This window comes from Thalia democratica, unplaced genomic scaffold, assembly GCF_965202585.1.
Source record: "Thalia democratica unplaced genomic scaffold, ktThaDemo2.hap1.1 HAP1_SCAFFOLD_386, whole genome shotgun sequence".
Classification (NCBI taxonomy): domain Eukaryota; kingdom Metazoa; phylum Chordata; class Thaliacea; order Salpida; family Salpidae; genus Thalia; species Thalia democratica.
The window spans coordinates 60,062-73,374 of record NW_028139456.1 but is presented as its reverse complement, the minus strand read 5'-3'; the positions used below and the strand labels follow the sequence as shown (position 1 = coordinate 73,374).

Sequence of the window (13,313 nt, the reverse complement as noted above, 5' to 3'; positions counted from 1 at the left end):
GATAAAAGAAGTTGTTCACAACTTGCAACTAAACGTTTTATCAAACTATGCTAACTTAATAGTTTTTTACACTTTACCTTTGTTTGAAATCTCAGTACCTTTAACCACATTTAACACCATTGTTTGTAAATAAACAACTAGAGTCCGATCTAGAGAATGTGACAAACTTTCAGAAAGAGCAACGTAAAAATCTGATTGAAAATACTAAATTACATAAAGCTATGTCTAAATTTTAAATTTATATACATTTATGATTTAACAATTACTTGAAAAAAAATGTACAGTCTCTTTCAAATATTCTTATTAGATTTTAGAAGACATAGAATGTTTAAAAAAAAATGAAAAAAAAGTCTAGTTTATTGTTATGTACTAGATAGCAACTACCTTAAAATTTTTTTTTTATATAACTTGTAGCACTTAAAACTTTTTAATGTTTATCAACGTTTTTAAACGTTTAGTTTAGTTATATTTGTCTATGTATTATATATTTTTCATTAAAAGCATGTTTTTGTGTAGTTATGTCAATTAATTTTAATCTATTTGATTTATTAAAAAAGTTAAATTTTTTTAAGTTTAAAGTAGTAGCTTGCAAGAAAATTTTGACAAATGCTACAAAAAAAATTGTGTAAATTGCTTTTTTAAAGGACCTTTATTAGTTTTTTCATTGTCTATTTATACTGTAAACAAACCTTTGTATCATCCTTTATTTAAATTATCTAAAACAAATAAGTTAATTTTTAGATAAATTAAATGAAAACAACTACTCAATAATTTAATTAACGTTTTTATATAGTTTTTCTCAAGCATTCACATATTTTACAGCTTTTTACTATTATATCAGAGATACATTCATCTAAATTACTTGAAGTTAGACGTATGATAAATCATAGTGAACAAAACTTTTCTGTTAGTTATTTGAAGAGTCTACCTTGCATCTTGAAATAACTATGTGCTTTCTATAATGACAGCAAAAGTTTTATGTTCAATGAAAACGAACATACTTTTAATACTACATTTGTTATAAGTCATGATTGGCTATAAAAAAAAAGTTGTTATGAAACTTTTAATTTTTTAAAATATAATTCTTGTGTTTAATAAGAGCTTAGCTGTATTTTAAAAAAATCATTTAGATTTGAATTACAAAAGTCCTGTTATTTTGCTACAAATTTAATTAAATGTTTTTTAAAATAAAATGTTAAAAGTTTAACAAAAAAATCAGCTGCATTTACAAAGTTGTTGTTCAGATGTAAAAAATAATTCAGCAGATTACACATATGAACTAAAAATAATAAAATATGTAAAATGCAACAAACACTACAGAGACAATAAAGTACTTTTATACAAATAGGTACTTAAATTAAAGCTCAAATTACTTCAAGTAATTGAAAAAAATCGATGTAAAATGTTAAAAATAACTTTCTTATTTCAAAAAAGTAGTTGTCATAGCTTAAATTTATATAAAACTAGTGTTTGTAAATGGTATCAATTCGTTCATTAAATCTTTATGCACCTTAACTTGGAATTGAGTGCAGGAAACTAAAAGCCTTAGATCAAGTAAGATCAAGCTTAATAAAAAATCTCCTTTAAAACAAAACGGTAGCCAATTAGAACCTGTGACCTAACGACTTTTATAGTTTACAAAATCTTTAAATCAAGCTATATCTAAGCTTTCTTCACACAGAACCGAAACAGTGGAGCGAGGAACACGTCAGAGCGTGGGTTGATTGGGTCATTGTGGAGTACGATCTACGTAATATGACGTCAGAATTGTTTGAGGGTTTTGTCGGGGATAGTTTGTGCGAATTGACAAAAGATGATTTTATTGATATTACAAAAGATGAGAAGGCGGCTAAAATATTCATCGAACATCTGAACTTTTTGAGAGGAGTTGAGAAAATAAGTAAGTGATAGTTTCATTCAATTTTTTAGGGTTTTTGAGGTTATTTTGGTAATAGCGAAAATTACTACAAATAGCCAAAAGAAAAATTTTAACGAATAACAGAGATGTATTTAGACTAAGTAATTTAGATAAATTATATATTATATATTTTTTTATTAAAAATTAAAAACAAAACAATTGATTATAATACTTTTAATGTAAGTACAACTTAAAAAAGGTTAACTTCCATTCATTATTTTTATTGCTTTTTATTTCATTATTACTACACATTAAAAAACAAATTTAAAGAAAAAATGTCTTTTTGTTTTAGAAATCAGTAAAACTGTGGGACATTAAACGAAATTTTCAAATAACTTAATACTCATAACTGTACAAACTAAATATTTGTAGCGTACAACTATATACACTAGAAAATTTACAAAAAATGTATAGTTTTAACTTTTAGTCTAATATGCTCTTTATTTTACAAGCAACGAAATTTTACTTTTTTCAGATAAAACAACCAAAGAACAAAGCTTTCCTAATCCATCACTTGCAGACTCACAACCTCAAGGTCTAGGTGGGCGACGATGTAGCGCATTCACACCAACTTCAAACACGGGAAATTCCCTTAGTAGTTACCAAGATGCTATAGCGAGAAGCAGGGGTTTAAGTGGAAACTACAGTTAGTGTTTTATAAAACAACTTTAAGTAATAATTAACAATTCGCATCTTTCGTATGTGTCTTTAACAAACTTATTAATTTTTAATGCACAGTAGAGTTCTGAGTTATAAAAGTTTTGTTTATCAACTAGTGTTTAAACTACAAATTACCTTCCATATTTATTTAACACAACTTATAACCACATTTGATATCCATAGTGCCTAGTTAGGTTACTCTAGGTTTGTTTTTCTAAAATTGGTATAATACAAGTATTCTAAAAACTGTTTATTTTGTATTTATTAAACAAGTGGAGTTGCACCAATGTAAAAATTTAAATACAAGAAATACATGTACAGAAACCATTTGATATTTTTCTTAAAACAGATAATACCGTTCAACAAACAAAATGTAGTTCAGCAAATTTGTCAAATAAAATACTTTTTGGTGAATTGGAAGTTGATGCTTACACTAAATTCCGGGACACTGGTATGTTTGATCATCAATAATTAATATTTTAAAAATATTTAAACTTTTTGACTAATTAAAAAATTTTTGATGCAAAAATCGATTTTTTTACGTTAAAACTACTTTGACTTTTTCGAATAAATACGGTGTATATAATAAAACGAAATTTATATATTAATAGAAGCATGAAAAATAATTAGATACTTAATATTTATTTTTTCTTTTAAAACTAAAAACTCTAACTGAATTTAATAAACTATACTTTAAACTTTATAGATATGATAGAGTATATTGTTTATATTGATTGATTTGCACAAAAAACATAAATAATATTATTAAACAGTTAAAAGATTTAGCAATCCAGGAAATGCTCAAATTCAACTGTGGCAATTTTTACTGGAACTTTTAAGTGATCCATCTAATTTGTCTTCTATAGCTTGGGAAGGTAAAAATTTCATGTTTACTAACTTATATTATTTACAAGTTTTTATACAATTTTGATAAATTCGTCTATCTTTTCATCTATTGCTTTAAATGGTCTATAAAAATCTACGTATTTTTGTACATTTATTTAAGTGACCATTTTTTATTTACTAACTCCATAAAAATCTATGCGACATAAATCGTATTTTTATGAACTTTATAATCTACAGTGATTTTCTTTTCGAATAAACACTTATTATGTACGTTTCTCTTCTGAATAAGTTGTTTAGAAGTCTATACTATACTTTATTTTTTTAGCCTACCAGCTAAAAACAAATGTACCGACAATACAAGATACATGACCCTAATGTTTCCATTTTTAATCTAATCTAAACGTTTGTATTGTTTTTATTTCATTAAGTTTTATAGGTATGGATGGGGAATTCAAGATACATGATCGCGAGGACGTTGCCAAAAGATGGGGAGAGAAGAAGAACAAACCCAATATGAATTATGAAAAGTTGAGCAGGGCTCTGAGGTAACCAATTGAAACGTCATTGTTGTAGTAAATATCGTTGTGTTAAAAATAAATTGTTATTTTCTTTTCAAATTAAAATTTTTCTTAAATAAGTTTATTAACTTTTATTTTATATTAATTTTTGCTGCTGCCTAAATACTTAAGTGTGAAATTTTAATAAGTTTTATTTAATTCTTTTTAAGCTTGCATAACTGGTTAGTATTATCAAAGATAAAATGTTTCCTCAAATAAAAAACGTTAATAGGTAGGTAAACAAATAAATAAGTACGCATTTTATTTTTCAAAAAAATTCTAATTGTAAAAAAATACAAAAGTGCTTACATTCGTTTATTTATAAGTTTTATGATAATCTAAAAAACAGTTAAAATTGTGTTAATTCAGAAAACAAAATTTAGATATTGATTTTGCCTAAAAATGTTTACCAAAATTAATTTAAAGACTTAAATTTTTTATTAACCTGTCTAAGAACGTAAGGACTACCGGCGAGTTGTGTTCTTTTCATTTTAATTTCAATCTGACTCTGATAATTAAAACTACAAAAGTTAGTTATGCCTATGTCATTGTCTAACAAATTAAAATCTCGAACTTTAAAGAAATGTATATATCTACAATTTATAGTTCTTAAAGCATAACTTGAAAATGTTCTTACTAAGATATTATATACTAAGATACTACTACGACAAAGGCATAATGTCAAAAGTAACTAGAAAGCGGTACACATACAAATTCAATTTCAACACAATAACTATGCTACCTTTTGTTGGTGGGAATACTAGTAACCAACACAATGATGATCACATGCATAATTACCCGTTTATTAATGCTTACAACTATCATGAGTTTGCCAAGCAGTCTTTATTAGCGAGCTCTCAAGGTCATAATAGAAGCAGTATGTTTGCAGGTAAGTAAAAATAAGCACAACTTTATGTTGTAGACTTTTCTTTTTGTATCGTTTTATTTAAATATTGTTTGCAACTTAAAATAATGGAATTTTTTAAATACTACGATTTGCAATAAACAACGAAAATTTCAATAGGCGTTAGATCAAATGACTTTCAAGGCCCATACGGGAATTTCCCTAGAGTAGGAAGTGACAGTCAAGTAGGAGGTATTGATCAGGGACAGCATATTTTACAATCAGTACCAGCAACTTCATTCTACAATCAATTTAGTTGAATATTTTGAAAAGAATTTTTGAAAATTTATACTTTATTGACAACTAGTTTAATTGAGAAAAACTTGTTTTATTTTTACGTATATATTTTACGGTTATTTTACGTATAGTCAATTTATTTCCTTTAATACATTTTACGCTTATAAGTAAATTCAATTTCATTAATTTAATAAACTTCAAAATAAAAAAGTCATTTTTTTTTTATTTTATAGATAAAGAATTAAATTCGGTAATAAACAGAATTGCTATATATAAATTAAAAACTTATTTTAACTTTTATAATAAATACACTTCTAAGTTATAGTCCTGATAATTACTTACTTATATTTATATACATCAGTTAAAAAAATAAACTTGTTATATTTGAACTTGTTTCAAGAACGTTAGTTGCTTTAAGTTTATTCTTTTGTTACAACCATGATGTATATGCACTACTCGTATTTTAGACATGTATCCACAACTAACTAATGTATTTGGATTTTATAAAATATTTTTCATTACGTTTATATTTCACTTGATAATATGTTATATTTATGTTGAAGTTAAATATATCGTTGATGTAGATCATTTGATTCATGATTTTAATTTTTGCCAAAAAGTATGTTAGAAATGAAAGTATGAAACGCTTAATATGTTGAATACTCTTAATTATTTTAGATACTCTTCATTATACATAGTTACTTGATTTTTATGCAAATTGTTATTAAACTTAAGAAAGTTTTTTTGTTGTTTCTGTTTAAGTCTCTCTATCTAATTGTTTTGTTATAAAATACAGTTTAACATAAGTTTCGATAGTTATTAAATACGTTATACAGGTTGCTTGATAATAGTTATGTAAAATATAGTTTGAAAATAAATATCAAATGATTACAAAAGAAAAAAAAAGTAATTAAGCTTGTGGAAAAAAAAAGACTTATTTATTAACAAAAATCTAAAATAGATATGTTTATTAAAACACTTAGTAATAAACTTTTTATTGCCAAGTAATAAAAACGAAACGGTTCCTAGTATTAAAAATGAGCTTACCCTTTTGCTGAAAAACAAATATATAGTACTTCTAAAACATGATATTTATCGAATAAAAAAAGCGCTCATATTGTTTGGTTCTAGATCTTGGTGTACAAAAAAGTCTATAAATTGTCGAGTCGTACACCTATTGTACACATTTTAACGTCTTAGACAGGTAACAAATAAATAAATATAGTATTTTATTTTCTATGACTGTCTGCCTTTATAGCATATACTAACATTTTCAATGAAAGTTAATAATATTTTATTACTCTAAATTAAAACATTGGTATTTATACAAAATATTTTTCTTTATTTTATTACTTACTTGAGTTTATATTTGTTACATATTATTCAATAAGCTAGCCCTTTTTAGTTGGTTCTATATTCCTTTGGTCTATTTTTTGGTAGTAACGTTGTGTTTGTTAGACCAGTTGTGTCCAATATTTTCAAACTTTTATTACACAGTATACCATTAAAGCATTGTTGATAAGTCATAATAAGTATTTTGTACAATTTCTAAAATTGTATTTATAATGATAATTAAAGCTTTAGGATGCTATATAAAACAACTAAAGTTTAGTAATGTGTTTTAAACAATATTATAACTTATTTTGTTAATAACGTTATGTTAATATTAAACGTTATTTTGTGCGCAAAAAGTAAAACGTTTAAATTTTACGCTTTTTTCAAAAATGTGGGAAAGCGTTTAAGATACTCAATTTTCAACTTATAAAAGATAAAAAAAAAAAAAAGTAAGTTACCTACTAAAACTTCGCTGGAATTTTTGCATTTTCCTTAAACGACAAAAAAATATTTTCTTTAAATATTTTTAGCATGGTTTTCTTTATTTAACTTGAACATAAGTTTTAAAAACAACCTTATCATTTTTTCGTTTACATACTTAAAAGTTTGCTACAGAACTTATTCTAAAACTAAAAACAATTTACTCTATATAAAAATTAATTTAATTCACATGAAATAAGTTGTAAATTTTATTCTAAGAGGTATCACCTTTTTTTTGAAGCCTTGCATCCTTAAAGTAAAATTCTATAGCGCAGTATAAACTTAATCCTTATTACATGTATTATTAAATCACATTTAGTCATTTTAAAGTTAAACGTTTTATAAGGCAAGTTTACTAGTTGTTCTTAGTTAAAAGTCAGTTAGGTTAATTATGTTAATGTCATACTAAAATTAAACATAAAAAGTTAATATAATCAGTTAAATGTTCATTTTTATTTCTTAAATGGTCAATGCATAATTTTTTGTCTGTAAAAATTAAATTTTAAACTGTTTTAATAAAAAGTATAAAAATAAATTTTGTTTGCTGTATAATTTTGTTTTTTGTAATCAATTGAAAATAAAATAGTTAAAAATAAAAATCTAATCTAATTTTAAATTTTTTGATTTTAGTGCAGATAACTAATCAAGAAAAAAATTAACACATAAACTAGTTCTTAGCTTAAAACATTTCTAGTTTTACATGGTTTGAAAGTATTTCCACGACTAATATAATTTACAAAACAGTTCATTTTGTTTGCTAACAAAATATGTTCACATAATCACTAGGAAAATTTAAAACGTCCTGTTATAAATTTGAGTTGATAAACTTAATGTTTTAATAAAATGTTAAATAGTGTTTAAAATTTAGAGCATTCAGTTTTAATTGTTTACTAAAAAAGTTCAATACTCGATTATCATCACAGTATCTCTACGTTTTTATACTTCTTAGTTGTCTTAAAAAGTTTTTATACTTAAGTATTTATATTTATTTATAAACATATACTATTAACCTAAGCATTTATACAGTATCTTGTTTTTTTCTTAAGTAAGCTGAAACTCGTCTAAATGTCTTCGAAGGAGCAGCGCAACCAATCAAACCAAATATTCGCTACAACTTCTAACGAAAAATCTAATCAAATATTTGCTGCAATTTCCGACAGAAAGTTCTATCGACTGCTTGACAGAATGGATGGATTTTCAATTCAAGATCCTGAATATAAAACTGCAATGTTACCAAATAAACATTCAGAGCTTTATAAGGATGCTGAAAAGATGTGGAATGAAATTCGTTACTTGATCTTTTCAGAGGAAGAAAAGTTATCAGGAAAACCTTATGATCTACAAATACCTAACAGAAAATCTGGTCTAGAAGAGGACTTTTCTGAAAAATCTGACGATACAGAAGAACATATAAATTCTGTAAACATTCCGCTTATTAGTAATGATCTAGAAGATGTTGTTCCAGTTAGCAGATATGATGAAATTAAAGAGCTCTTTGAATTAATTAATTTCATTGAAAATAAAAATAATCTGACTATATCATTTGACTTTATTCCGCATGAAGATGAAAATAACATTACAGCTGATGTCGGTAAAATAACAAGAAAAAAATATGCCCGAAAAATATTAGCTAAATCCAATTCAAATGTGGTTTTGAAAGTAAAAGGTAATGTTAAGAAATCTGAATCAAAATTCAAAACCAAAGCAAATCCTGCAAGAAAAATTCGTGCTGATATAAATTCTAATGCAGCTACGGAAAATCGAGTGACAGATCTTGACCTTGATGGTATGGTAAAGACACTTCCAAATGAACGAAAAGATGCAGCAATTGAAGCACTCAAATATTTAGTTAGCTACATGAAAACTAAAAACGATTGCACTATTTATATTGACTGTTCTAAACAAGAGTATTCAGTTTTTCGAAACAAAACGTTGAAACAGTTATACAAAAAAGTGTCAAATAAACTTAAATGACTGATTTAAGTTTATAGGTGCAAAGTCATCAAGAAATTATATATTTTTTTAATTATTGTACGTGTACAAACTTGCGATTAGACAATTGCAATTTTTTTATATATAAATGACTGTAACACTATTTATACAGGAAAATATTCTCAAGTATTACTTGTTTTTTGTTAACTCTATTATAAGTATAAGATGATATCAGTTTTAAGCAAGCATTATTTTCTTATGTAAACAGTTGTTTCTCTTAAGTGGTTAATAATTGTTGTCGATGTTATTTAAAAAAATTTACTATGTTTGTTTTTGTTTACATGTTGTTATTTTTTAACTTAGTAAAAACGCACATTTATTTTTTTTTTGTATAAGTAGGTGAAGAATAAAACTAAACCGATACACTAATGTTAATTATTAAAAAAATTAAATTAAAAATATTAAGATCATAAATTTATTTTTAACAAACCAAAACAAAATATTTTATTTATAGTAGAAACCTATATGAACAACTTATTACTAAATCACTTGTTTTATTAATTTACCGAAGTGGTTACACTTAAACTAATTTTTTATAGTATGCGCTTGATGAACTAAAATCTTCTCGTTTAACCAGGTCTTTAGACTAAAATGTACTGTACAAAAATACTTTATCAATCTCTTTTAGATTATATTTTTAATGACGTATGTTTTATTCAAAAATATGGTATTAAAAAGTTAAAAATAATATTTAGACTACAATTCTAATCTAACCATATTATACCCTCATCACATTTTTCCTCAAGATAAAATCTATATATCCAAGGTAAACACAAATTCAAAAGAAAACGAAACGTAAGTATTTTCTGATAACAAGTCTTTAAGATTATATAGTATGTAATTATATCTTTAAACGTGAATTAATTATTTAATTTTTTTAAACTCTAGTAGCTTTAAGGAATAATTTCAAACCTTTCATTTATAAGAGTAAAATAATGTCGCTGAGGGTTAAGTCAAGTCATAAAAAAGCTATCAAAGTAGTAGAACGAAGTTATTTAGTTGTAACTAAGGAAAATGTAAAAGGAAATGTTTAAGAAAAAATTTATACTTAATATAAATACAAATAGGTTACCCGGCCACACGCAGCAAATACAAAAGCAATCGGATTAAGCATTTTGTCAATTTTATTCAATTCAATATATAACTCTCACCACTCTTCTAAAACAAGTTAGCAAACAAAAATAAAAAAACATAGCAACTTTGACCCCGTCCAAGAATGTAGTGAACTATGCTTTGAATGTAGACATTTGATTACACTTTCGTAGCTTAAAAAACCCATATTCAATCTCAAAACCATATCCTTTTAAACCTAAAAATGATTACTGTAGCACAAATTTTCAATCTAAGTTAAAGGTTTAGCGGGGCCAAATTTACAAGATCGCGGGCCATAGTTTGCCAAACACCGAATCATATTGATTTGATCATGTTTACTTTTGATCTTCTGATTTTAAAAAATGCTTTATTTAAATTATACAGAAATAGAAAAATATTAGAAGATATACAAAAATAATTGTTCAAAAACTTCCAAATTCAAAACAAAAACTATATAAAAGTCAAATTATTTTCAATTTTCAAAGTTAAACTATACTGTTCATTAAAATATATAAACTTTAATAACTTCGATTTTCAAAAAACTGTTAAAATATATTTTCATTTACCTATTGAGTTTTTTTTATGGAACTAAAAAAATTTAGATATCATTAAAACTTAAATAGACAATTAATTAAAAGACAAAAACATTAGTGGTAATTAATCTAAAACTTAAAAAAAAAATATAAAAAACATATTATTAAAAAATATACTTTTTCGTTTAAATACTTGAGAGTTCTATATTAATTGTTTCTTCCTAAATTCTAATTAAAAAGTTTTTAAAAAAACAAAACCACCAAGAAATCAATATAAAAATTACTAATATATTTAGTTAACTTAATTTTTGTTTTTGTTTGCATAGATCCTTAACCAAGTTTAAGTTTAAAATTTTTTAATTAACTTTAGTTTGCCTTTTTTCTTAAACTACATTGCTTTTGATTAAACTTATTGTGTTCAGAAAACAAAAAGATTGTAGACACAAAAACAGTTATTGAAAAACAGTAAAGTGTTCTCATACAAGTTAATGTTATACTTAATTAAACAATTGATGTTACTTCTCATACGTTTTTAAATTTATAACAAAAATTTAACTGAATAGATGTTTGTGAAATGAAAAAAGTCTTTATCTTGTACATTATAAATAAAGCTTATTTAAGTTTTACATCTTGCCCAGCCGAACCATATATTCAGTAATCTTACAGACATCTAACAACACTCATAAAAACAGACTTCGGTGCCTGATGGAATTTTGGACCTTTCCATTTTACACCACCATCAACCACTTAATCATTACATTCAATCATTTAATCATTCTATTTGAATAAGATTTATTCAAGAACTGACGAGTTCTTTGACCGATACTTAGTTTGTAAAATAAATTTATGAAATAATAAATATATTTAATCATTACAATAACGCAAATTTCTTGTAATAGAAAGTGATTCAATCCAATATTTAAAAAAATGTTTTTTTTTCGCTTTAATACTTTTTGTTAAAACAAAAATCTCAAAATGTTTTGTTAATGCGCATAAAAATCAGTAAAGTAAAGATATTCTTTGTTATATTTTTTATTTTTCCTTAGGTTTTTTCATATTTTGCAAGTAAACTTCAACACATTTTATAATTTAAGAATTAAATTTATAAGTTTATAAGAAAGGTAAACATTATACGACAAAATATCAAGCAAATTATAATAATAGAGCATATAAAAAGAGTTGTGATGATATAAGTAAGTTTGATATAAATTAAACTAAAGTAAAATATTTGGAAAATAATACAAATACAATTTAGTTATACTAATATTCGTTAAAATAACTTATGCAATAATAAGTTAATATATTTAGAAAAGAAAATAAAAGTTTACAAGTTTTTATCTTAGGCTGTTAATTGTAACTAAATAATAACAAAACTGTAAACAAAAATATTACACTCAAGATGCAATGTAAATGACCAAGTAAAACTTTTTAAAAATACACTATTCTTTACGCTGATTTAAAGCTAGGCAGGGAAAAACATAAAGTAGTTCTTTTTTGTATAAATCATTAAAAAGTGTTGCTTTCTGTACAAGCGTTCAGCAGTAGCTGTTTGAAAAAATCTTTGAAATTTATGTTTTAATGGAAAATTTTCTGCACGTTTTTATGACGTCATTTCTTGTATTGCAGTTTCGCAATAACTCTTCTGTTATTTGTGTGGAAAATTGCAATAAACAGTTAAAAACACACCTTAGAAAAAGTTAGGATGTACACAATGGATTTTTTTCCACTCTCAAAATGTAAGCTGCCAGCATTAGTAGAAAATTCCATTTGTTTTTACATCTTGTGTGTTAAGCATAGTGTTTTTAATTTCAAAAATATTTGTTTCTATAAGTTTCCTGGCAAGCTTCCTGAGTATTTTGGGCAGCTTCAATGTAATATTCAAAGTCTATTTTATGAGCTTTAATATGTTTAAGTAATAACTGTTAGTTAACTTATGTAATGTTAGTTTATTATTAAGACCTAGTCATTTCCTGCATAACGTTTTCGCTAAAACTTTCCTGTTGTTTTTAGGGAAACTTTATATTCAGAATAGGTGAAATATGCATTTAAATGCAGTATAGGGGATTGGAATTTTCGTTCCAATCTCTAAAGTTGACACAATAATATATCAGTTTTGTTTGACGGTGTTTATCTTTTAGCTTAGTGAGCCTGGTGTTTTGTTTATTTAGTATGTTATTACAGCTAAACTTTTTTTGACCTATTTTAAGCAGTTTTTACTTTTTGAAATATTTTTGAAAAGTTTTTATTTGCAAATAAATCTATTTAAAAAACTTGGTGAACTTGATGAACTTATCAAAACTATTAAAAGCTAAAAATGAGCATAGTTTTGTTGTTAGGTATATTTTGAAATACGATTTCTGTTTTTAAATAACTCTTTATTTAAGAAAAAAATAACACTTCATTTTCATGACTTTTTTTATTATACCTAAGTACATCACTTATTATGCTAAAAATTTAATTTTAAGATAATATTCAACTACTCATAAACTTTATTTTAACATTATTTAATAATAACGTCGTACTTAAAGAAGAGTTTTGTTCATAAATTGAAAAATATTTACTCATGTCTACCTAAAAAGTATCAAAAACTATTATTCATTAAATGTTAGATAGTTAATTGATTTTCTCTACCTATTTTAAAAATAAAATACTTTGTTATTTGTTTCAAAATATTTTGAATCTTCTTATAAATATAGTCACCATTAAAATAGCTCACTACTAAGAAAATTAATATACACTGCTTAATAAATTATATAACT

The 13,313-nt window shown here is 24.6% G+C and overlaps 1 protein-coding gene across 1 annotated transcript; it reads left to right on the top strand.

The window, feature by feature from the left end:
- Positions 1-1,681: 1,681 nt before the first annotated feature.
- LOC145846276 (retroviral integration site protein Fli-1 homolog) lies at positions 1,682-5,145 on the top strand (the record flags this gene model as incomplete). The annotated part of the gene is made up of 7 exons (XM_082953154.1): positions 1,682-1,900; positions 2,394-2,564; positions 2,928-3,029; positions 3,352-3,453; positions 3,861-3,969; positions 4,638-4,870; positions 5,006-5,145. Coding segments are annotated over 7 exons (1,076 nt in total), but the record flags the coding sequence as incomplete, so codon positions are not given.
- Positions 5,146-13,313: the final 8,168 nt, after the last annotated feature.